The sequence below is a fragment of the Rhinolophus sinicus genome, linkage group LG01, assembly GCF_036562045.2.
Source record: "Rhinolophus sinicus isolate RSC01 linkage group LG01, ASM3656204v1, whole genome shotgun sequence".
Taxonomy (NCBI): domain Eukaryota; kingdom Metazoa; phylum Chordata; class Mammalia; order Chiroptera; family Rhinolophidae; genus Rhinolophus; species Rhinolophus sinicus.
Genome location: NC_133751.1, coordinates 72,859,931 through 72,887,499, shown reverse-complemented (window position 1 = coordinate 72,887,499; position 27,569 = coordinate 72,859,931). Strand labels below are relative to the sequence as shown.

Below are 27,569 nucleotides of genomic sequence, written 5' to 3'. Positions count from 1 at the left end.
CTATTAACCTATATGTGTAAAAAAACCATTAGTTTATAGTGATGTTTCCAAATCCAATCCAATACCACGGGGGTAGGGGGAAAAACATCATTTGTTTTCTTATGCTTTTTTTCAAAAATGTAATTTTAGTTAACCATAAGCTGATGCAGTGGTAGTTTTGTTCTTAGAAAGAATCCCCAACCATGGGTAGCTGCCTCTGGGCGCAGAAGCACTGCTGATAACTGGAGAGGGGGACCAAACTGAAGGGGCCAGGCTTGTGTCAAAACTCCTTGTGGTGACAGCAGCAGCACCTACAAAAAGTATGGGTCACATACACTGGCTTATGCCAGGAACAAGAAGAAAAATGATCCACAGGGTGGGGACTTTAATGTACTTGTGATGATTAGTGAAAGCTTCTTTGAAAGTGATAATTTTTTAATTACTTTATTAAATATTATATTCAATTTAAAGGCTTTAACCATCCATAATCACCATGATACAATATGTGTGTATATGTGTGTATAAAAATAACCACTGGACATGCTTTAAGAGGTATAATTCTGTTTTGAAATCCATGTGATGTGAAATAGGACTTGATATAAAAAACGAATTAATCAGAAGCACAAAAAACAGCAGGTTTTAATAAGACCCCATTGCAGATTCTGGAATGACTGTTGCGTGCATGTCCCTAGTCATGTTGGACTTCTCTTTCAGTTTTGATTGGAGTAACGTGTGTTCCACAACGCCGATTCTAATGTCCATCTGAACGGTTTCTTGCTTCAGCTTTGTTAAGCTCTGTTTGATCTTCACCAAAGGAGCTGCAGAATGAAAATAACATGGAATAAAAATATTTATTTGGAGTATCATTCTATTACAGAATGGTATAACATTTTCCTCACTTGGTCTTATGCCAAAAATAGGGTTAAAAACACAGCCAACAACTTACTGACATTCACATAATTTTGCTGTGGCATTTTAAACACCTGAGATGTTTAGGATGGGAAATGATACAGCATTTGAAGTACTGAGGCTGAACTCCCTGACTTTCCTAGGGGAGAGCTGCTAAAGGGATGATTAAGGATGTCTTCAGTATTTTTTTTTAATGGGCTGGTACCTCTGTCTGAAGGTAAAAAGGACACCATGGGTGAACAAGAAAAGGAAGAATTACCTTTCTTCCTACTACACATCCCATTTTGAAAGATCACTCAGTATATGAGCATCCCATCAGAAAAATCTTTCTAGAGCACAGAAGGGCCTTAAGCAATCACCACTGGGCCATGTCAAAGTAATGATGGAGGATGATTAGTAGAAGATTATTAATTCTTCTCTCTTTGACCTCTGCCCAGTCAGGTCCACTGGGGAAGAGGAAAAAAACAGAGGTCATCTTATCACTGCCTTTGTGTCATTTGGGCATACACTTAGAGCTCTTTTGTACATAAAATGGAATAATGACTGTCTCTTTATTAAACCACAGTCGATACCCATCACTGTTCAGCTTAAGCTTCCGGTGCACACCGCAGCGCTCAGGCACCTACACCGTCCGTGAAGTGGTCCCCGCAATAAGACAAGTGTCCATCGGATACGCTACAAAATCTTTACAACATTACTGATTATACTCCCTAAACTGCCTTCGTAGTCCCCTGGCAATTTTGTGGTTACCAATTGTGCCTTCTAATCCCCTCACCCTCTTCCCCATCCACACTGATGTAAATAACAAATTATTTGAGAAAAAATCTACTAAAATTCCTCACAGCCCTTTAAAAAAAAGGAATAATGAAGCTCATTTGATAAAAACAGAACAAAATATTTATTTAAACTGGCACAACAAAGTGCATATTTAAATATTTCCAACTCTATTTCTGAATTAATACAATTTGAATATAAAAAAAATCCTAAATTATAGAAAAAAAAATACGGCTCTTCCCAGTTGATTTATAAGAAATACAGTATACTGATTATAAGACATCATTTTGGTACCAGTACCTCTCCTCAAACAAATTCATTTTTAAAAGCAGATTCCTTATTTATTAATACCATTGTTACATAGATTTCTTGAAGAGATAGTCTTCTCTTGCTCATTTTCTCCTTCCAATGAGTGTGTACTTACCACCATCAGTCATACTGCTGCCTTTTTCTTCCATTTCTTGCTTAACCTTTTCTAGTTCTTCTGTAACCTTTCATTGAAAAAAAAAGTTGTCATGAGCATTGACTTTTAATGAATTTTCAAAAATTTTGAACGATGTATTAAGAAAATTAATTTAGATATAATACATACACAAAGGGATATAAAGATATTAGGAGTATTCTGGACACAATTTGAATAATAAGATAAAGTATACAGATACGTAAAGCTTTTTATCACCTTTTGAGAGTGATCCTAAGGTTAAACTTCACTAAATTGCTTCCTCATTAACTTTCTCAGGTGGTAACATGATAAGAATAAAAATGACCTAAGTTGTTGTTTTAGGTGTTAGGCACTTAAACCTTGCAGTTATTGCATCTACTATGCCAGTCTCTAATAATCAGTTATTAATTAAAATAGTATAAACATCCTAAAAAGATTTTGGATTTATAAAGGTTTATAGCTATCTTTCTTAATATTATAGTTTTATAAGAGAATACGCCCCCTGTATCTCTACAGGACACTAAAAATAATGTTTGTACCATATGGCTATATATAAAAATATTCTAACTACTCTATCCAAACTATGAATTCCAAGAGGCATACTGTGCTATCATATTGGCTCTTATTTGTACTCCACATCATACTCAATATTATACAACTATTACTCACAAAATTCCAAGCTAGCATTAAAATTGGTAGGAAATACCATCTTTAAAAAAATTGAAAATGTTGATATGATCTAAAACTAAGCCATAATTATTATAACTTAATAGGCTTTATTTTTTTATCATACTAGTGAGTAAAAACTTCCTTGGGAATAAAGTGTTCATCCAAGTAAAGCAAATTAATTTTTTCCAAGCACCTGAAATGTTACAGCTGAGGATAACGACCTACTCCAAAAAAACTAAATGGTTCCCTGGACTCCCTTCAAGTGTTAATTTACCCATCCTAAGTGAGCACTTTACTTCTATATAATGCTTTATTTGCCTAGAATCACCACAGGATTAGAGTCTAAATATTTCTAAAGTTATATTTTTAGTATTTTAAAATGACTATTTATACCTTAAATAGTCTCTATAAAAGATGCTCAATTCTATTATAGAGAAGAAAAGTTTGTGACAATTTTGCTGGATTGTAATAAAAAATAAACTTGGATTTTGGTCCCACATTGGCTACTGATCTTGTTTAAGGTATTTTTTTCTCTCTCAGTTCTTCAGTGAAAAATAGGAATATATATTAGGTGTTACTTCTCTTGCGAGATGATGAAAATAAATATAACAATATATATAAATATTCCAGAAGTGCTCAGAAAAAATGAGCACTTTTTTCTTACAAGCCACTCCCAATTTTGGGGCAGAGAAATACTCAGAATCACATACAAGTTATTAACAACAATCAAAAACAAATATTAGGGGGCTGGCCCGGTGACTCAGGCGGTTAGAGCTCCATGCTCCTAACTCCGAAGGCTGCCGGTTCGATTCCCACATGGGCCAGTGGGCTCTCAACCACAAGGTTGCCGGTTCGACTCCCGCAAGGGATGGTGGGCTGCGCTCCCTGCAACTAGAAACAGCAACTGGACCTGGAGCTGAACTGCACCCTCCACAACTAAGATTGAAAGGACTACTTGACTTGGAAAAAAGTCCTGGAAGTACACACTGTTCCCCAATAAAATCCTGTTCCCCTTCCCCAATAAAATCTTAAAAAAAAAAAAAAAAATACATGCCATAATTGCACAGAAAAAAAGATTGGTAAAAAGCACACCAAAATATTAAAAACAAAACAAAACACAAAAAAAACAAAAACAAATATTATAGCTTGCAGACTAACATTAAAATTTGTTATAGCTATTTAAGCTAGTGCTTTATCTACTCTGCTACATATCAATTATAATTATTATGTTTAAAAATATTAAGGAAGGTTATGAATTTGCTCATATCAGCAGGACTTATTTTGAATTTAATAGAACAACTTAAGGCATTTTATGGAAACAAGTAGTATATATATACATAATTAATTCCCTGATAAGAAAATTAGGGATTTTCTCCTACAGAAAAGGATTCAAAGCCACAGGAAATAATTATTGAAACAACCCATGGTTGTCGCAGTATTAAAGCATCAAGACTGAACAGCCGGGCCCAGCTGACAGGTGAGAGGCTGGCAAGAGCACACAGCATGTACCTCCGCCAGCAGCCTGGTCCTTTCAGTGACTCCGCCATTTCCTTGCTGGTATCGCTCCCTTGCCTGAGGGAGAAAACATTTTGTTTAATGACAAATTCAGCACAGAAGCAGATTACTTAAATATGACCTCTTTGTGTTTGCAATTTCTGCATATCATTTTATGACAACCTCCCCCCTCATTTGCGAACACATTTATGAAAGTGACATTTAACTGTAACACTTTTATGTCTCTAATAGGCACCATTGTATTTAACTAAATCACTATAAAATGATGAACTACCTTAACTTTCATATACTGACTGTGTAACTCGCATGGGCATGGTTCACAATAAAAACTGTCTTCAGCCATTCTTAAACAGTTTAGGAGAGTGGCTCTTGGTAGATCTAATTTGCATGCTATGCAGAGAAGACCCGTTCTAAAAAAATCAATCATAATACAGCATCAGAATAAGCAATTAATAAGGATTAACAAACAGTATGACAGTATGGGCTATATTCTTGGGAACTAATCTAACAATCAATTACTTAATATCAACGTTTGAGAGATACATGGTGGCTTTAATCAGAGATTTTACAGCATTTTTAAAGTAAAAATATCCATGAATGGAAGTACAGATGAGGAAATAATTAACCAAATAACACCGTGTTTCCCTGAAAATAAGACCTAGCCAGACCATCAGCTCTAATGCATCTTTTGGAGCAAAAATTAATATAAGACACGGTCTTATTTTACTATAAGACGGGATATAATATAATGTAATATAATATAATATAATATAATATAATATAATATAGCATTACATAACATAACATAATATAGGGTATAATATAATATAATATAATATAATATAATATAATATAATATAATATAATACCGGGTCTTATATTAATATTTGCTCCAAAAGACACATTAGAGCTGATGGTCCGCTAGATCTTATTTTTGGGGAAACATGGCAATAGAAAAGTGAAGATTACTGTTTGGTCTTTGAGAACTTCTGAAAGTACAGAAGTATCTCAAGTTTATTTCCATTTTTCTCCTTCTCACCTTGTCTGCGGAAAGGAAAAAAAAAAATGCCTTCAACTGACATTTATTTGCAAGTGTTCGTACTGGTCTTCAACATCAGGAAAGAGGGGCATACATCCCAGAGGAAAGCTTTCAGATCCCTATTGCTGGGACAAAGAACTGCTGCTTTCAAAGGCTGAAGGTTTTATTTTAGTTTTTGGTTGAAATTCTAAAACTCCGCAAGGATTAAAAATTTTGCTCATTTAATTAATTAAGCTGCTTGTCTTTGAACATGTCTTACTTTTCATATTCTTTATTATGGGTTGTAAGCCATTATGGCAAAGATGTCTTTTCCCTGTGACACATGTAAATGCATACTATTCTTCTTCCTCCTACGCATACAGTAAATTAACCACAGACTTGGAAACAAAACCAGGTGTCCTGACACTCTGCTGCTGTTCTGAGCCATGTTCCCCATTTATTTAAATCAAATGAAGAAATGCATTTAAATACTTCTAAGAGATAACTTCTATCACATGCAAAATGGAAATGACAAGTTCTATTGCCTCGCGTGGCTTCCCAAAATGGGCAGAGAACTGATGTACAGAAAGCCCTCACTTAACGTTGTCCATTGATAGGTTCTTGGAAACTACGTCTTTAATTTTAGTGCAGTCTAACTGAAATAAACAAGAGTTAAGTTCCTATGACGTATTTCCGTATATCCATTAGCTTATGGTAAAACTGGTTTTGTATACATCATTTTGATTAAAATTGCAGTTTCCAAGAGGTTATCAATGTTAAATGAGGACTTACTATACTGCTGTTTGTAGAACACATTTCACAATTGTCAAATGAAACGTGCTATGGCAAGTTTAGGGATTAGGGTTATTAACTGGAATGAAGTCCCTGGATATCATTCTTAAGTTACCTCGCTCAGCTGAGCTTGAGCTGCACGATACTCTTGAATCAAGTGCTCAAGCTGATTGTTGATGTACTTTTCTCGGCTGCCGATCTTTTCCAGAGTCCTAGTAATTTCATTATGGAGTTTGTCCAAAAATCCCTAGAAATTCCATGGGATTTTAGTAGATCATTCAAATATATTTTTTAAAAATAGTTCAAAATGGGTTAAATGTCCGTCAATCCATCCCACAAATTCTCCACCACTTGTGAAAAAGAAGAGTTTAAAATTTTCAATAGCAAAAGAAGTCCGCAATGAGAAACAGTTTGTTCACACTTTGCAAAATGTTGAAATTAAAAAAAGCACCTGAAAGTGTTAGTCAATTTATTTGTTTTTATGCTATCTAAGATGGATGTGAGTGGAATGTACATTACATGAAGTTCACAGCCAAAGTAGGTAAGAGAATAACACGACTTCCTTGTAACACAATTCAAAGACAGCTGGAGTATTCCAGTTGGAAGTGGGTCATTAAACTTATAGCTTTAGCTTGGGACCCATAACTTCTCATTCCAATTTTGCTTCTTTGTGGTATCCTCCAAAAGTCCTTATTTCTGATAGGGTAGCAAGCCTGGGGGAAGCTGTGGATTCTAGGCATGGCTGGCCTGGTGCTCTGTTATCTCTTAGGATTCAGAGAGGAAAGAATGATGAAATGTTTTTCTCTGATACACATATGCAAATATATTACATACCTAATATAATATATATTATAGTGTTTTTATATAAAGTTACCTTTCTTTAGTGGGTTTAAGTGTTCGGGCTGTTGAAATGTAATATGGTATATTCAATCAGTAAGAACCTCAAAGGCAAGGATCATGTCTGTTTTTCTTTCATGTTCTCTTTTAATAGGTGTTTCACAGATGAGTAAATGTACATTGATTCATCTGAAGAAATTCACATACCTTGGTCTCCTTTAGAGCAGATTCAATTCCACTTTTGTGCTGGTGCATTTGGTCAACATGGATTCGCCAATCCTACAGGCATAAGAGCATATAGGAACAAGTCAAAAATACATTTCCTTCTTTTCTCTACTTTTTTGAAGTTGTAATCTTTATTTTAACTACTTTGGTTGCTGCCCTATTTCAGATGGGAGAGTTTTATATATAGCTTGCAATCAGATTAGAAATATGTGTAGAGCACTTTAGGATAAAAGGTTCTAAACAAATGTAAATTATTTTATATGTTCACAGAATGATGTCTGACAATTTGAATATAAATTATTCCTGCACTGCTGGTGGTTAATATTTATGACTACCCATCAAAATGAAAAAAAATCTAATTATTAGAAAAGAAATACTTGTTTAAGCAGTAACTATTATGTTCACCAGAAACAATTCTGGAATCAAGTCTCATATATCAAATATTAGTTTGTCCCTTGGAAATTAAAAAGGGGCCCTCTTCTTCAGTAATACACTGGAGCCTCTTTCTTAAGAAAGGAAGTTTGTAATAATTATTAGCGCTCATATATTTTAGGATGTATTGTACCACTACTAGACTGATCTGAATTAGTGTGCATATTTGACATCTCCTCCAACATTTTAATTTCCTGTAAGACAGCTTCACAACTTTTTGGTTTACACTACTAAAAATAACAATTTTGAGACTTGAGAAATACCTATCATAAGAGAAAAAATATTATGGTAAATTGAAATGATGGAATCAGGATATTTATTCCTCAATCACACATATCTATTTGCATACCCAGATTCTCCACTTTGTTTATCTACAATATTTTGTGAAGAGAAAAATATTTTGTTACTAGTCCCATTCTACCGATTTCTTAACTTTGAAACATGGGCTAGTGACTGTAGGGTGAAACATCCTTGGGTACTTCACACATACCAATTATAAAATTATTGAAAAGTTGCAAAGAATCTCACAGAGCGTTTAGTCTCACCTTTATCATTTTACAAAGAAGCAAACAGAGGCCCAGTGAAAGAAAGGGGCTCAGCCAAGGACACCCAGGTAATGGTGCACCTGGATCAGAAGCCAAATGTCCTAATTCCCACACAATACATTTTGGCCATTCAGAGTTAATAAAAGGAGCAATTGGTTACTTGACACCAGTGAAGGTGCTAGAGCAGAGAAGAAATCAGCACTTTCCTTTGTCCCTAAGCATTTTTCTGTCTCAGGAACAAAAGATATCTCATCAGAATATGAGAACTGGACAGGACCTTAAAGATCATCTACACATCCATTTCACAATCATCTAGTGCAACGTTTTCATTTTACAGTTGAGTGGGCTGTTCAGCACATGTGACTGACTAGACAGATTTGGCAAGGAAACAGGCCCCTCCAACTCCGCCAGTCAACACTGGAACAGAGAGGAGAAGCAACTGGCTGGCCTCCTGCAACTGCACTAAATATGGTTAAGCCTGAAAATGAACACCTGTTTAAGCCCAAGCAAGCATCTTCAAGAAAGAAAATGAACCGAACAAGTATCATTTTAAATTACTTTTTTAAAAAAAGTACTCATCCTGCCTTATTCCAAAAAGAATTTCAGAAGTTTAATAAACACCAAGCTCACGTATTCCTATCAGTCTGTGTCTCTGTCCATATATACATATATATATATATATATATATATATGTATAAACACACACACACACACACACACACACAGAGGAATGACAATTAAGTTTGCGAACTTGTTGCAAAGATGTTGCTAACCATTTTTGATATCAGAGGGATTATTCATTATGAATTTGTACCAACTGGACAGTTAACCAAGTTTACTATTTTGAAGGGCTGAAAAGGCTGCGTGAAAAAGTTAGATGACCTGAACTTTTCGCCAACAATTTATGGCTTTTTTTGTTGTTGTTTCAGGTGAACAAACAGTGTAATAGTTAGACACTTATCATTTATACCCCTCACAAAGTGATAAACCCTGCCCCCAATCTGACACTGCATGCAGCCATTACATTTCCACTGTCTCTATTCCTTATGCTGTGCTCCACTTCTTGTGATTATATATATATATATATACACACACACACACACACAGTGTTCCGCCGAAAATAAGACCTAGCCGGACAAGCAGCTCTAATGCGTCTTTTGGAGCAAAAATTAATATAAGACCCAGCATTATATTATATATCACATCATATCATATCATACCATATCATATTATATAAGACCCGGTCTTATTGGAACCCCCTCCCTACTCACCTGATCTGGCCCCCAGTGACTTCTTTCTTTACCTGAAGATAAAGGAAATATTGAAAGGAAGACACTTTGATGACATTCAGGACATCAAGGGTAATACGATGACAGCTCTGATGGCCATTCCAGAAAAAGAGTTCCAAAATTGCTTTGAAGGGTGGACTAGGCACTGGCATCGGTGCATAGCTTCCCAAGGGGAGTACTTCGAAGGTGACCATAGTGATATTCGGCAATGAGGTATGTAGTACTTTTTCTAGGATGAGTTCGCTAACTTAATTGTCAGACCTCATATATACATATAGATATTTTTATTTATTTTTTTAATGCATTGTAATTGATGTGTCTAAAATAATTTGTGTTCTGCTTTTTCTACCCAGCATTATTTTCGACACAACAAGTGTAAAAAATACTTGTTTTTAATGTTTTCACATTCAAAGTATTTCTAGAGAAGCAAATGTGCCTGACTCATCTACGTATAACTATGATACATTATATTGATGTTAAACTCCATGGAGGAGCTGGCATTTCAGTGCAACCTTGATGTATGAGCAGCATTTCAACAAGGAGGGTGGAAAAGAAAGGATATTCTAGGCTGAGGGTGTAACACGAACAAGGAAATACAGGAAAATACAGAGGATGTCAAAAAAATGTATAAACATTTTAAGAAAGTAAAAAACTGTATTAAAAATGTAATACTCAATATATACCGATAACAAAAGATGAATACAAGTCATGTGTACACATTTTTTTGACACCCCCGGTATGTAGGGAGCAAGTGACCAAGGCTGCTAGAATACCAAACACAAGGTTTTGGGGTTGGGTGGGGTGGAGTGGGTTGAGGAGGATGAATCGTGAGGAAACAAAGCTGGAGAGGGAGGTTATATTAGGCTTTAACTAAGGAGTGTGGATTTTATCATGTGGATAATGGAGAGCTATCAAAGATTTTTGGTATCAGGTTTAAAGATAAGTCTGTGTTTTGAGAAAGTAACAGAATGAAGGACTGATTAGAGAGGCAAGAGACTAAGACAGATTGGAGACCTGTTAAGAGGTTGTGTAACAGCCCACACGATAGATTAGCAGGGTTTGAATTAGAGCAGTGCTTGTAAGAATGGAAGAGACGGATTCAAGGGATTCTATACTACTTAGAGACAGAAGTAGCAGGACTTGAGGACCAACTGCGGGGAAGTGTGGGGAGGCTGAAGTGGAGGTGGGGGCGTAGAGAGAAGGAGTCTTTAAGGTTTCCAGCCTTAGGAACTAAGAGGACAGTAATATCACAGTGTAACAGGACAGAACAGATTCCTGGAAATCAGACATACTGAGGAATTTGGTTTTGGACATTTTAATTTGATAAGCCATTGGGACATTTGTGTATTCTTACTGCCTTTAAAATGGAAAGCTAGTAATGATTTATAATTATCTGCCACACAAATCTGAGTGTGTTATTAAAACCTTCAGGATGGACACATCTTCAAGATGTACAGCTATAAATAAAAGCCTTAAAAGTGGTTCTTAACCTTTAACCCAGCAATTTCATCTCTAAAAATTATTCCCAAGGAAATAATTGGGTATACACACAAAGATTAATGTACAACTTCTTTGTAAAAGTAAAATAGCAGAAAAGTCTTTAAATATCTAATGGTAGAGGACAGTTTAATATTCATTTCACAACTAAAAGTAATGCAGTATGATACCATTTTTACAAAGCTCCAAACCAAGCAAAATATAGCAATACACTATTTGGCAATACGTATGTGAAAACAGTTAAAAAAAAAAAAAAAGCTAATGACAATACACAAACTTGAGGACAGTGGTTACCCATGGGTGGGCAGGGGCAGCAACAGAGGAGTACACAGGTACACAGGTAACTCGAAGGGTGTTGTAATGGTCTATTAATAGTTCTCGAGTTGGGTAATGTAGTGGGTTCATGAGTGTTTGCATTATTGTTGGGCTTCATAATTACATATCTATTGTATATTATTACATACATACATTAACAATGGGTAATAAAATGCTAAATTCATGTTTTAAAAAAAATATTAAAAATCAGCAAAAATGCATGTTAACCACATATATAATAGTAAAGTAGAAAAACATTCCCAAGAGCATATTCATTAGTTGGCCAATTTAGTAAAAATTAGTATTGTGTATATTTTTATGTCCATATGTATGTGCATGGATTTGAATATTGGTGTTTTAACTTTCTTCTTTATCCTTCAAAAATTTCCAAATGTCCTACAAGAGAATTTTATCACTTTAATCAGAAGGGGAAAAAAGTCAACAACCTTCTGGATGCAAAGAAGTTCTTGAAAGGGGTTTAATTAGTTATAGTGGAAAATATAAATGACTATACTTGCAACATTTTAAAAACATGAATATAAAAAGGCAAAATACATAGCTTTTAAAAAATTACAACTGAGATGGTTAAAAACTTTAAAAGTGTTTGTGGTAAGAATAAAGAAGTGATGCATTTTAATGGTAAAGACCTGATTCCCCAAATAAGTAACAGAAAAAAAGGAACTGTTCAACAATAATAGCTCTTACGTTAGCAGAGAAGCCACTAGGTTACAACACACTTTTATATACCTTTCCTTATTTGATACAAAGGTTTGGATGCTGAGCAGGTCTGTTCACCTCTTTTCCACCTCTACCCGTGCCTCTGAAATGTGATTTGCTGGCTGGCTGTGGGAGGAGCATACTTCCTGCTACCATGATGCTGGCCTTGCTCTTCTCTTTGGCCAGTGGAATGATGGTGGACATGGCCTATGTCAGGGTAATGCAGAAGCTGTAAGAGGCATCCACCAGCTCTCCTGCCCTTGCTTTCAGCCCTGATATAGGCATGCCCCACATAAGGGTTAGCCCTTCAGTCTGGGTCTGGGAATAAGAAACATGGAACACATCACAGCTGGGGTAGAGCTGCAGCTGAGCCACACCTCAGCAGACATGTATCTTGAGTGAAAATAATGTGTGTTCTTACTATTGTAAACCACTGTGATGAGGGGGTTGTTTATGATACAGAAAAATTGACTATATATATTTTATAGGAGGAAAACCAAGTGTTAGACAGGTTACATGACCTTTCCAAAGTTTGGAAAATGGAAAGCACTCCCAAACCAGTGCATTTTCCACATAGTATGTGCTTTTTTTTCTTTGTGATAAAATGAATTATCAAAGAGTATCTAGGGTAAGCCAAGAATTCTTTTTGCTATATAGCAAGTGAGACCCCAGTGGCCACTGGAGTTTACTGGTCAACTATTCCGAAGTGTTCTAGGTGTGTTTATTAAGCATCATCTCTTCTCTTTATCGAAGTTGAGGTTTTCATCTCTCTCTATGGAAATGAGAATGCTAGTAATGATATGGAATATCATTTCTTTAGACTTTCTAGTTTTCAAAATCCTTGCATATAAAATCTCACATATAATTCTCCCTGTCACTTGTGAGGCAAAGGTATTGGTAACCATAACCCCTTCCCCACTCCAAATTCTTTAGCATCGAATTATGTATCTCCCTTTTTCAGAAACTGGAGAGCTGTGATGATATATCTGCAGACGGTGGTTCACAGCATACCATAAAACTCAAATGTATGCAATTTAATTGCAGCTGTTAAGGTGATTGGCAAAACTATATGGTTCTCTGGGTTTTCCTTCACTGGAACAGCATCTGAATGATTTCCTTTGCATATGTAGAGACATTTTGTTTCTTTGTCTAGATCATTTACTTAAGGCTCAAAGCTCCTCTCTGAATCTGCAGGGAAAGAGAGATGGAAACATGAGCTAGGGATGGAGAGGCAGAGGTCAAAGGACTCTTGATAGAAAAAGGCACCTTTGTGTGTACTGGGACTTTTTTGTTTTTTCCTGGGCTCAGGAAAAGTCCATGCCAGAGCACAGCTCACTCTAGCAATTCCTGGGTCTAAGGCCCCTTTTGCTCCAGCCCCCAGGAGCAGGAGCAGGACCCCAAGGCTCTCCTGTGTCTTGAATTGCCTATATCACAAAAATGTTATTACTTCTGCCATCTACCCTACCTTTCTCCTCTATTCTTAATGCTCCTCCCTCAATTCTGTTGTGAATAGCTACTAATGGAATCTTATTTCAATGTTCTGTTTTTTTGGAGTATTATTTTAGTGAACATAAAAATATTTACAAGGGCTCCCTCCATTTAAGGTGCCTAGCCCCATGTTTTTCATTAGGTCTTTGTTTCCACTCTGAATTCAGTTTCTCTAGGGATTTTCAAGATCACTCTGAGGAGGAAATCCTGTACCTCCATTTCACAGATTGGGTAACAAATTGAAGTTGTGTGATTTTTCCACTGTTGATCACAAAGTAAACAGCAAATCAAATGTCCTTTTTCTCACTTACAGATTTTCCATTACACCAAGCTGCTCCTTTCATTTCCTTACTTTGTCACCCAATTTCAATAAGAAGCACAAAAAACTCTGACAATTCCCAATTCAAGTTTGCACATTAAATAAATGTTTCCTAGCTCAGTTGTTTTGTAAAGCGTAGGTGCTACAGCAGGTTTGCTGTTTCTTATCTTCTGCGGATGAATAATCTGGATAGCCAACCTTGTTAGAATAATCTCTCAAGTAAGTATATGTAAGCTCCAAAGGAAGATTTATAGGAGGACTCTCCTATCAATAAAATGCATAAGCTTTAGTACATAGTTTTTTGTGGTACCAGAAACTTTTTCTAGCTCCTAGCATGGGTACAGAGTAGTCCCCCAATAGTCACATCCATTCTGAGACCTTTATAAGTCTACTAATAACAACTTCAATGTTAATATTCAAGGAATGCTTAGTATTTTTCATGCATTATGATAAAAAACACTGTCCATACCTCATCACACACAATTCTCTTAAAAACCCTACTACGACGAGGAAATTGAGACATAACTACTTTTAAATAGACTGCCCATGCTCACATAGGCAAATCTATGGTAGAGCCCAGATTTGCTATATCATACACCTGATGAAATATAGTAAAGTAGAACTAAAAATTTTAAGGGGAAAAAGATTAAAAGAGACTTTAGTTTTATCTGCAATATTTGAATTTTTACAAGAATGTATGTATCAACTGTATTATGAAAAAATGAATTTCAAACATTTTAGGATAAAATTATGGCTTCATTAGTGAATTTCCCCAAATATATGAGAAATAACAAGCTTACACAAACTCTACCAGAGAACCAAAAAAAAAAAAAAAAGAAAAAAGAAAGGGAGAGCAACTGCCAACTTGTTTTATGAGACCTGCAAAGTATTACACTGAAATCTGACACTTAAAAAACAAGAAAAATTACAGATCAATAACTTTTATAAACATGGATATAAAAATCCTCAACAAAATACCAACAAATTGAATCCAGTAATATATAAAAAGGATAATATATCATGATTAAGTTGGATTTATTCTAAAATGCAAGGTTAGTTACTCAAAAATCAATCAATATAATTCACCATACTGAAAGAGAAAAAAAGAGGAGATAAATCATATGATCACCTCAATAGGTAAAGAAAAAGTCATTTGAAAGATTTAACCCCCATTCATAATAATAACAGCAAACTAGGAACAAAAGAGAAGTTCCTGAATCTATTTATAAAAGTCATAAAGCTAACATCATACATAATGGTAAAACTGAACTACCGAAAGCTCTTCCTCTGCTAATGGCACTTATATCTAACATAGAGTTCTTAACCAGTACATCAGATAAGATAAAATAAATAAAAGGGATAAGGCTTGTAAAGAAAGAAATGAGATTGATGTTCTTCACAGATGATATAACTGTATACACAGAAAATATCGAAGAATCTACAAGCCTATTGTTAGAATAAATAAATGAATTTAGCAAGCTTGCTGGACATGTGTGTACCTATACACACACGCACAGGGAACTGTATTTTTATATACAGCAACAAATAAACAGAAAATAAAATCTAAAAGATACACCATATTGAATAGGATTAGATAACAAGAAACAGACTAATGTAATAAAATAGTATCCAGACACAGACTTACACATACCTGCTTGCTTTTTATGACAAAGCAGAGCATTGGTGAAAGGATAATATTTTCGATAAACTGGGTCAATTGCATACATATATATGAAAACCAAATAAATCTTAAATTCTACCTCACTCAACACACAAGAATCAACGTAGGTGGATGGCAGATCTCAATGCACAAGGTAAAGCAATAAAGATTCATAAAGAAAACAGGAGAGTATCTTCATAACACGGGTAAGCAAAGATTCTCAAATAAAGCATAAATATTAGCCATATTCTCCGCCCCCTAAAAAGGATCATTTTGAGTATATTAAAATTAAGCCACTGTTTATCATGATACACCAATAAGAGTGAAAAGGGAAGCTAAAGAGTAGATATTTGTTAATATATGTATCAAAGGACTCATACCCAGGGTATATAAAGAACTTCAATAAATCAAAAGAAAAGGCAGATAACCATACAGCAAAAAACAAACGAAGATACCCAAATGGCAAATAAACATATGGAAACTTCATTGGTCATCAGGGAAATGCAACTTAAAATAACAATGAAACATCACAACATACCTATTGTGATGACTAAAATAAAAAAGATTAAAACAATATTGAATGTTGATAAAGATGTGGAGCAATTGGAACTTTCATACACTCCTGGGAGGAGCATAAATTTATAGAACCACTTGCAAAAATTATTTGGCAGGGTCTGCTAAAGCTGAACATATATACATACGCTATGTCCTAGTAGCAATTCTACTTCTAGAAGAAATTCCAGGAGAAATGTGTACATATGTTTGCCAAATTACATAAAAGAATTTTCAAAGTAACAATATTTATAATAGTCCCAGCCTTTATATAAACAACTCATATAGGCCCAGATGCGGGCTCCTCTGGAAGGGCATGACCTTGGGTTAGGCAGCCCTTTGCCACTGTCGGAACAGACAGCTGGAGGTTGTCTACTGACCTGTCTACACTCTCTGTGACTACACAGCAAGTCCTTGCCTATAATGGGATCTGAATAGTTCATCCTGTTTCAACCACAGGGAGAGACACTGAGTGATTAAAATTGTAACTGTAGCTGCAGTGGTAGAGAGGTAGGGCCAAGCGCGAGCTCCAGTCCAAAAGTGGTCACTCTCAAAATTTCAACATGGAATACTAATGTTCCTGTGACACGTTTAATGCCCCAGCCATGTCAATGATAACATTCTTTGGATATCTGATGGCAGGAAATCAGGTTAAGTGAGAGAGGCAGAGAAGACAGCTTGATAGAAGGAGCTGTGTATGTCTAAGTTCACTGTAGCAAATATTTCTGGGACAGGTCGATAATTTATCCTGCTTTCCGCAAGGATGTGAGTGGTGTACATATCTCCCTCCTCCACAAGAACACTCCCTTTCCTAGTCACAGAACTCATTATGTGTATTTTCTTTTTGCCTTTTTGCAGAAGCAGTTTTGCAGTCTCTTCTTGTTTTGTTAGATTAATTTTCAGCTTTGATTCACTGCTCACATTTGCCCATGTATTTGTGTGTGTATGTGTGACAGAGAGGAAGAGTGAGATTCTCCATTAAATTAAATAACTTTTTCATGAGACTGAATTACTTACTTAATGAAAAATGCCCATAAGGTTGTGGAATAATTACAGATTGTGGCTTCCCTGAATTTTTAAATGGGATATTTTTCTTTCATTGCCAGCAGCTTAAAGTCGTCTGTGGTACGCCCTTGTGGTGTGAAAGCAAGATTTTTTTTTTTTATAAGCGTTCAAAGAACTAAACATATGACTTAAGAGTTGAATATGCATGTGTGGCGTGTGTTGTATGTGTTTGTTGCAGGGGGTGCGGCAATCATGATTGCTAGAAATACTACAAGTTTCCGCAGGAAAGTTCCGGCTTTCTAGACATTCCACTTGCAGAGAAAATTAAAACAGTATGCATAGAGCAGGGGTGTCCAAACTTTTTTCAACGTTTTTCACCAAGGGCCATATGCGGTAAAATACACAAACAGCCAGGCCACTCACTCGAGGTGAAGTACGTATTGCCTCACCTTGTTTATTTAAGTAAACTAAATATATTTTTGGAATTTGCTGTGGGCCAACTAACAATGGATCATGAGCCACAGTTGGCCTGCGGGCCGCAGTTTGGACACCCCTGGCAGAGAGGGTTAGCAAAGGCTATCATAACAATCACTGGTATTCTCACACCTGACTATAACTGAACTAAAACTGGGGATCCATAATTTCTGAATAAAATACCTTGTTAAATAACTACATTTCTAAGGTGTGCTCAGAGATTATCTTTATGGACTACCACCTGTTCCTAAACCGTTTTCATATGCTGACTCAGCCTTATAATTCATGCTTACTCCATCCATCCCCCTTTTATATGACCACAGATCTTCTGAGTGCGGGTTTCCAGACTTTAGCAAGAATCACAAGCCCAGAGAAGAAATTTGGCAAGGCAGATAGGGAGTGAATAGGACCCTTCCTTCTGAGAATGCAGGGACACTCTCAGGCCAAATCAGAATGTACTTACTTCACAAGACGCTGAGCAACCGTTGTGGATAGCTGGAAGTCCCTCTTGACAATCCCTCTCAACTTCAAGAGTCTACTAATCAAAACTTTGATCTCATACTGATGCCCCCCAAATAAACAAAAAACTGAAGAAATAAAGTCATCGGCATATTTGAAGAACCAAGAAATACAAATTGTTACCTTGGCATAAGGAAACAATCAAATATAATTGGATAAAGACTATGGGAGTAAAATTTGTCTAGATATTAAGAAGTGTGTGATAAAACACAGTGATAGTGAGAACTACTCTAATATCATTGACTGGAAAAAGAGTCAAGCCCATTAAAAAGTACATTTTACAGGGAGGTCCACATGACAAATGGTTTCTGCTTCAATTCATATTTTATATTAAGTAATTTAAAGGAAACATTAAATCACACTTTGCAATAATGAAATATTTAGGCAGTCTAGAAATTTTAATTATAATCAATATGTATTAATTCATTGCTCTCGATCACAAATGTCTATTTGAGGTATACCTGCCGTGAGGCTTTAGTAACTTCCCTCTACAGTATTTATATAACACCCAGTCTTTATTGGTTATTTCATTAAAATCTGCTACCACTGTTGATACTCTTTAGTTAGAGTTGATGGTAATCTCTGAAGCACACACCCTGTTCTCCTATTTCCACTTGTGATAAATGAAACCTTTCACCGATACAGTTGAAACATTTATCACACTCAGGGTAAATAGGAAGGAAGGAATCATCAACTATCTTTAAACACAGGATATCTTGAATGTTCAACAAGACTATGACAGAAGCAGCTAAAAATCTTTTCCAGTTGCTTAAGGATGGGTGGGTTTTTCTCCACCCCTTTGCAGTATTTTTTCACATGTATAATTTTAAGCATAACATTCTTTCTCACAGCTCTGATCATCTATCCATGACCTACGTGCTACAAAGGAAAAAAAAAATAGTTGACCTTGCGAATACAACTTTAAGTCCACAAAATAACATCATGTTTTAAAAATGATACAAAAATCAAAACCAATTTTGTTTTGTGTAGTCTCTTTTAAAGAAAGCTTGCCTGTACAAGTCTGCCAGTGAATACTTCCCCTCATTCTCTGAGATGACATAGCAGTTGAGTAATCATGCAGGCTGCTCTAAAAATGTATGTGTGTCTAGTTAATTTAGGCAGTTTATTTTGATAGCATTCACCTCTTTTTGATTATAGCAGGTGTTTCAAGGATAACTTTGCTAAAAGTTGTATTTTGTTTAAATAACAGCAGTATGTACATTTATGACCTTACTATATTAAAAACATTTATTGTCTGGCAGCAATAAATACAATTATAAACATTTATGACAGTAATTAGAGCTATTACTCCTGCATGGAGCCTCATGGAGGCCAACTTATAGCTACCTGTATTTACATTTGTTACTGGTAATTGTAAAAGCTGATTTTTAAAAATTTAGTGCCTTAATTTTTTAAATTATGTGAATACTTCTCAACAGAATGTCTACCAGAAAATCTGTAAGAATTATAAATGTAGTTTCTCCATTATTCATATAACAGGGAGAATCTCATTTTAATGACTAACATATACATGAAATGTATTCTTGTACCCTAGCCCACAGATTATATGTTGTTGCTCATGAATACAAGAATCCTATCAATATAGCCTATCTAATAACCAGAGTACAAGTCTTAAGAAATGCTCTTTATTCCCAAACTATAACAATTTATAAATCCCAACAGGTCAGAAATATTTAGAGAGCTAAATTTTATTAACACTTTTCTTACACTGCATCCAAACACAATGATGGCTGATGGTCAAAGCAAGTTACTCTCTCCACCACTTTGGAATGAGAAAAATACCTTTTATTGCTTCCAGATACAGATTTGTCTACAATAGTAAAAAGAGAAACCTACCATTGTACATTTCTGCAGGACTTGGCTTCCAATTTGAAGAGACTTAGATCTAATACAGCAATTCTGTAGTTCCTCCAGGTTCATTTAAATGGAATTCCATCTGCTGATTAATGAAGGCCTCTTGCCTCCCTCTTAGGTTTTAGCTCTGAAAGTGACTAGAGAGCCCAAAGGCTCAAGACTATTGCTGTGATTCCATCAGCACAATGACTCTTCTAGAAAGGTCTCCTGCTGCGAAACACCCAAGGCAACACCTGTATGGCTTATTTACGTTAAAACAAAATCCAATTGCTTGGAGTTGAAATGTAAAGTTTAAGGTTCTTTTTACAACTGCACCCTGAGAAAGTCAGACAGTGAAGAACAGGTAAGGGTGTTAAAAAAAAAAGCAGTTTGGTGAATCAGGGCTTGACATAATTAAAAATACATGCTGTAGTACTTCCAAAGCCTTAAAAAATTTCCATCTAAATCCCTTTCAATGAACCCAAAGATTTACATAATGACTAGAGACTTTTTGGTGAAATGAAGGAAGTACCTACCCAACTAACTTTTAAAATAACAAAGCAGGAAACATTTAATTATAATTTGGGGGAAAAATCTATTTAAGTCATTAATCAAAATTTTAATTACAATATCTACAGGGCATTAAAGCATGACAGAACATTTGTTCATTGCATTAAATACCTAACATTAAATCATTATAATATATAATCTTTTAAGAATAAATACTGTATAATTTAAGAAAAGGGCCTATGAAAGAAAGGTTTAGTTGAAAACTGATTTCACACTTTCTGCTCTTATTCCTGGGGAAGAAGAATAAATATTATTAATATTTACCTGGTTTCTATTGTGGTAAAAACCCTTGACTTGATAAAAAAACAAAACCATCATTCTCCTGATAAAGACTAGTAAGATAGGTCATTTTAAAAAGCCACTTTCTCTTGGTTCAATGAATGAAATTGAGAGACTGAATACAGTCATGTGTTGCTTAACAACAGGGATATGTTCTGAGAAACGTGTTGTTACGGGATTTCATCCTTGTGCGAACAGCACAGAGAGCACTTACACACACCTGGAAGGTACAGCCTACTACACACCTAGGCTACATGGTACAGCCTATTGCTCCTGGGCTACAAGCCTGTACAGCATGTTACCGCCCTGATATTGTAGGCAGCTGTAACACAATGGTATTTGTGTAGCTAAACATAGAAAAGGTACAGTAAGAAACAGTATAAAAGTTTTAAAAAATGGTACACCTCTACAGATCTTACCATGAATGGAGGTTGCAGGACTGGAAGTTGCTCTGGGTGAGTCAGTGAGTGAGTGGGGAGTGAGTGTGAAGTTCTAGGACATTACTATACACCACTGTAGGCTTTATAAACACTGTACACTTAGGCTACACTACATTTATAAAACAACATGAGATTAAATCGAGAACGAGAGAAAATAATGCAATCAAGAGATGCAGTAAACACAAGATGTATGAGTCTGCTGCTGGTATAACACAACATACTGTCTTCCAGCAAACTGTATAAATACTATACACTTAGGCTAAATTTATAAAAAAAGAAATTCTTCCTTTAAAATAAATTAACCTTAGCTTACTGTAACGTTTTACTTCATAAACTTTAATTTTTTTAACTTTTCAACTCTTGTGATAACACTTAGCTTAAAACATAAACATGTTGTATAGCTATCCAAAAATATTTCTTTATAAAAATCCTTATTCTATAAGCGTATCTCTACTTTTTACTTTTTCTTTTTAAACATTTTTGTAAAAACTAAGAGACAAGCACACACATTAGCCTAGGCCTAGACACGAGGTCAGGAGCATCAACATCACTGCCTCCACCTTCCCACCTTGTCCCGCTGGAAGGTCTCAGGGGCAATGACACGCAAGGAGCTGTCAGCTCCTGTGTCACTCTTTTCAGAAATATTACCATGGAGGTTTGTTTGGTTTGTTTCTTTTTTTTTTTTTCAGTCATAAGATTTGCTTGTAAGCAGATAATGCACCATGGATATTCCTCTCTATTAATGACAGCTATAACGTCCCTAGGCAATAGAAAATTTTCAGCTCCATTGTAATCTTATGGGACCACCATCGTATGTGTAGTCTGTCATTGACCAAAATAGCATTATGTGGTACATGACTGTATACAAAGGAACAAAACGACAATGGCCAGACCATCATACAAAATAGAATTCTGACCCACAATCTGCAGCAACTAGTTCAGGAAGCTAACCTCTAGCAATCAGCCCAAAGTGGTCAGGAGTTAATAACTGCCAGATTGCCCATTTCATGTGCCCCCCACCCCCTTCCAACGTAGGAGCAATCAGACACAGCCAAATGTCCTCCCCTAACCAATCACATAGGAGGACCTGCTTATAGATAGATCGCCTCCAAATTTCCTGTCATATCTGAAGCCTTCCCTTTTTTCCCACTATAAATCTTTTAAGTTCTCCTGCCTGCCTTTGAGCCTCTGCCAAACACAAGTGACGGTGGCTGGCTACCTTGCTATAGCAAACTCTGAATAAATAGCCTTTACTTGTTCTCATTTAGGTGGTCTCTGTTTATTTCCACAAAGTCAAATAAAGGCTTCCTTATTTATAGTAAAAATAAAACTCAAAGGGACAGAATAATTTTCCTCAATAAACAGCACTAAGTATTTATTTAGTGATTCAAAATTAATAAAAAACACAAAAAGTGAAATCTATGAATGTACGTCCACATTTCCTATTCCCATAGAAATATGGGGCATATCAAATTCTTTGGCAGCTCTGTTTCAACTACTATTATTATTCAACTCAGCAACTGTCAATTGATTCACTTAAAAGTTAAAAAATAACTATTATGGCATAAAAAGTATTTCAATCATGTAGGAAAATATTATCCTTCAATAATTGTCATCAAAGACCCTGAAGAAGAGCCCCTTGCACAAGTTGAAGAAAGGTTAACAGCAGCAACAACCCACAGGCTGGTCTGACTATATGCTCTTGGAGCAATTACACATGATTTCTAAATCTAATTTCCTTTTAATGTTCATTTCTGCTTCCTCCTCTCCATGTTTTGCCTTTCAACTGGACTCCCACCTTCAACAACCACTTGTTTCTCTAAAATGACTAATTGGCAGATTCCATTTCTTGCTATTGGTCTGTGTTCTCACATCTTATGGTCCCTCTGCTTGCCCATATTCTAACCACCAGCTCTCCCTCTGTCATTCCTCCACCCAGATCTAGACCTCGTGCTTTGACCCCAAACTGCTTGGCTAAACCATCTCTGCTACCTGGCACTCGGCTGGATATTGATGGTAACCTTCCAGCACTACAGACAGCCATCTAAAGTTATAGTTTATAATTTTTAAGGATGTTTGGAAATGCTCATGATGGTATGTTATATTTAAAAAAAAAGGTATAATCTCAGATGTATACATAAAAGCACACAGAAATAGTGGTCAAAATATTTTAATTCCTCTGGCACCATTCTAAGTGCTTTAGGCATGTGAATTCATTTAATCCTTTTAATAATCCTTTGAGGTAGGTTTTATAATGAATTCCATTTTATAGATGAAGAAACTGAGGCAGAGTGGTTGAATAACTTGCCCACAGGGTCCAACAGCTAATAAGAATTAGAGCCAGGATTTGTATTCAAGTAAACTGGATTCAGAATGTTTGCTTTTAAGCAGTATGTTGTATTGTCACCACTCAAATAGGTAAGAGCCTGGGTTGCAGGTTCAAGTATCATGTCTGTCACTTACTAGGCAAAGGCAAGTTACTTAATTTCTCTGTGTTTCAGTTTCTTCAAAAGTAGTAAGAGGTGCCTTGCATCTCATAGGGCAGTGGAAAGGATTAAATGAGTTAATATATGTGAAGTGCTAAGAACAGCACTTGACACACAGTAAACACTTGGTCAGTGTCAGTTGTTATTATCATCATGTTATATATACCTTTACTTGGGGAAAAAATTAGAATGATTTATCAAAGTGCTACTTACATGAATTTGATTACATCTGCATATAAGAATATCAGGCTGATGTTTATAAATACTCCCCTAAATGATGGAAGCATTAGAGCAGAAATTTTATAAATTCTTCCTGAATACTGATATAGGCACTGAATATAAAGGGCTATGATAGAAAACAGTAATATTACCACAACAATATTGTAACATAACAACAATTAACACTTGTTCGGCATTAACTATGTGTCAGACACTGTTCTTGGTACAACAACTCTGTGAGGTTAGTCCCATTTTACAGATCAGATGAGGAAAAGGAGGAACAGAGAAGTAGAGTAGCCTGTTCTGGGTCACACAACTAATAAGCAGTGTAAATATAAATTCTGGGTGCCAAGGGAAGGTGTATGAGACAGGCTCTGTCTTCTTTGGGTCTTTATAGCTACCACAGTTCCACTAAGTTTCTGAAATTTTGGTTCAATGAATCAGGAATTGAAAGTGGGACTACATGTGTGATTGCTACCTTCTAATTCCCAGCACACTGCCTGCCCTCTCTCCCCTTGAAATATTGCTTCCATATTATTTTTATAATTAAAAACAAAATTGTATTTTAAGAAGACTCAGAGATTAGGCTAATTCTTGACTAGTTACAGATTTAAATCTAGTCTGATTATAATCACATATGTTTGCACTTAGTTTTAAATTCCACCAGTTATGTAACACTTGTGAGTACTGCTGGGTCTAATAAAGAACAATACAAAAGAGATAAAAACACAGCAGAAAAGTAAAGGGTAAGAGAAATAAACAGAAGAAAATAAGGAGGGAAAGAACAAAAGTACAAGATGTAAAGTCACCGTGTACCAACAATACTTGTAGACAATTTCATTAGCTGCCACCGACATCTACTTAGCCTAGGTGTCCTCAGATTGTCTTTATAAGGAACTGATTCCTGAGCCTTACTCACTAGGTCATAACAGAGGCATTAACTAGAGTGGAATGACATAGGATTTGGCTGAATTTATTGACTCTCTTGGCAGATCTTCTGTGTCTTTAGACAGATTATTTCAAGTTGAGGCAGACCTGAGTTGGCCTCTGGGAGTATAACCACTCTGGAGGTAAACACTGGCAGCAGTCTCTATAAACAACACTACAAAGGAAACTACCAATATTGTCCATTCAAGCGAGCATATAACAAAAATCCTTTATCTCCATTGTGGAACATATTATTTGCATTTTTGGCATCATATTTATTTTCCTAATTGTAATTTGTTTAAGCTAATAACATTTGTTTGCATTCTTTGAGAACTGCAAAAACAGTAACAAGAAACAGGGATAAGTTAGCCTAGCAATAAAAACTTGATTACAACCTTATGGAGAATATACAAAATAAAATCTTGGTATATGATAAGATCTCATCAAAGCATACATATTATAGTATGCAAACAGAACAGAAAAGGAGAGTTACTTGTTTTGTAATTCCCTGTTAGAACGTATACAAGAAATAAACTGAACTTGTGAGGAAACAAAGGCAAAACAAACATCTGACTCAGTGCCAAATAAACATGGGACTTAACTACTACTAACACAAGAATATTTTAAAGAAAGTTATAATGGATTTAAATAATGGAGGCCCTTTATTACTTATCTCCCACATATCTATGCTACTTAAAACTAATCTAACAGTGATCAGTAACACACGCTGATCTGAAAATAATTAATTACTGTTTTCCCCTCAGAGACAAAGTTGAAATCTCTAAATGTCCTACCTAGCCTTTGTTGAGTAAAAGGTTATTGTTTTGGCCAAAAGTAAAGGAGAGGGTTTGGTTTTGGTAGAGGCAGGATTTGGGGAAGAACGGGATCTACCATGATGCTGGGGTCAACCTCTTCTGAAGAAGGATAACGAGTCTGTGAGGAAACTCATATGTAACCAGATTATTTTTATTTCTGAGACATAAAAAACATTTATCTATTCATTAGTCCCTTATTTTCTCAAAACAATGTATAACTTTATTTTTCTTAAGTAGGCTGAACATTTGCTGCATCTGAAGTACTTAGAGGAAAGAAAAGCTTGTCAAATACTAAACACAAACACCAAATGATCTAGAGAAGAATTCTGAAAAAGCAACCAAATGTGACTTTTGGTCAGTATGTCTTACCACAAAAATCTAAGTTCAACATAATATTGACATATTCTAAAAACTGCTAAAAAGAAAAATCCAAAACTTGGTCTGACATTTTGGAATCTTGCCTATGAAATTGGATGATGTAATTAATTTGGCACAGTATTTCCTCCTAAGATCAAGGCTGGTAATGTACGTCATGAGGCTGAGAGTCCAACTTTCAAATGGTTAGGTTTTCCCCAAAGAAGGAAAACATTGATTCTTTAAGAACACAAGCTTTTGATTACTACAATATTGGTTTGTAATAGAATTTGACCTGTACTTAGTTTTGTGAAAAACTATATGTATTAGCAGTTACATTTATATTCTTTTATCTTTATTCAGTTACTTCTATTATGTGGAAATCAATAACCGTGCTTAAAAAAACACTCTCTTGTGATCCTATTAGGTTCTAAATGAGATGTTTGATTTCAAGATTTTACTTAGCTTGAAAGTAAACAAATTAAACTTGCTTCCTTGTGGGATTAAGAGGTACTTGAGCATTCCCAACCACACAATTATTTTAACATATCATTCTAACTAGAATCCCAATAGTGATTTTTAATTTTATGAAGAGACTTTGTTCTGAATAAAACTAAAGAATCAGAAATGGGATTTTTAGAAAAAAATACATTTTTGCAAATGATGACTTGCAGGATCTAATTAATGAAGAAATTCTTATTAATATGTATTTATATGAGCGCATAAGAGATATGGAAGCAATGAATTCACCCCTAATGTAGTCAAATAGCTGTCTTCTGTAATGATTGGGTAAATACATGGTAAACAGGCTGCAGGATTTGCCCACTTACCTTAGATAACGTTTGTTCCACAGCTATTCACAGTCTAGTAAGACCTCTGCTGCCCTTATCCTGTTCTAGGACACCCTACAAGTCTAGGCTACTTCTTACTCTCTCTAGGATACAGTTCTACAAGCCCAAATCTGGACATTCTAAGAATGAATTAGCTTCCAGGGCACTCTGAAAACAGTAATCTTTGCAGGGCTTCTACTTTGGGGGCTGTATAGGACCACATTTTCAGAGTGACACGCTTCCCTGGAACCTTGTTCCATAATGCTGGGGCATGTCCTCAGCCTCAAAGGCTGAAAATTCCTTAGTTTCATTACCTAGATGTCTCTCTAGCCCCTTTTGTATAGATGACTATATTACAGTACTAATGAGAACAGTTTTGTCTAGTTAGCTATTCGCTTGTTCTAAAGTTCTTACTAATAAATTGTAGGTAAAAAGGATGCAGAAACTTGATTAAATGGACCAGTTCATCTGGCCTAATTCCCAAATCTAATTGCATATGATTTTTTAATTATTTTCTTAATATTTAACTTTTAATCATATGCATAGAATAGATTCTGTAAGGCAACTTCCAGGATATCTTCTGTTTTGCCATTCAGCAGAATTCTAAATCATCTTCTAACTCTACTCAATTGGTATACACTCCTGGAATTCTAATTTCATTCATTATTCACCTAAGATCCATTCCTTGCTTTTTGGATTCTATTACACTGTTTATTCATTCTATGACAATTTATTAAATCTCTAATAACACAAAACACTGGAAACTGAATCTTAATGCCCTTCTTAAAACACTGGTGTAGTGGGAGTACCCTTGACCCTGAAA

General features: G+C 35.5%; 1 protein-coding gene across 1 annotated transcript in view; it reads right to left on the bottom strand.

The window, feature by feature from the left end:
* Positions 1–407: 407 nt before the first annotated feature.
* The window catches only part of IFT57 (intraflagellar transport 57), a 52,813-nt gene continuing 25,651 nt past the window's right edge, over positions 408–27,569 (bottom strand). Inside the window, exons 7-11 of the mRNA XM_019742955.2 lie at positions 7,143–7,214; positions 6,214–6,345; positions 4,283–4,345; positions 2,087–2,153; positions 408–797 (exon numbers count right to left, since the gene is read on the bottom strand). Coding sequence (XP_019598514.1) covers positions 619–797; positions 2,087–2,153; positions 4,283–4,345; positions 6,214–6,345; positions 7,143–7,214 — 513 coding nt within the window. The 3' untranslated portion in view covers positions 408–618. The remainder of the gene's footprint in view (positions 798–2,086; positions 2,154–4,282; positions 4,346–6,213; positions 6,346–7,142; positions 7,215–27,569) is intronic.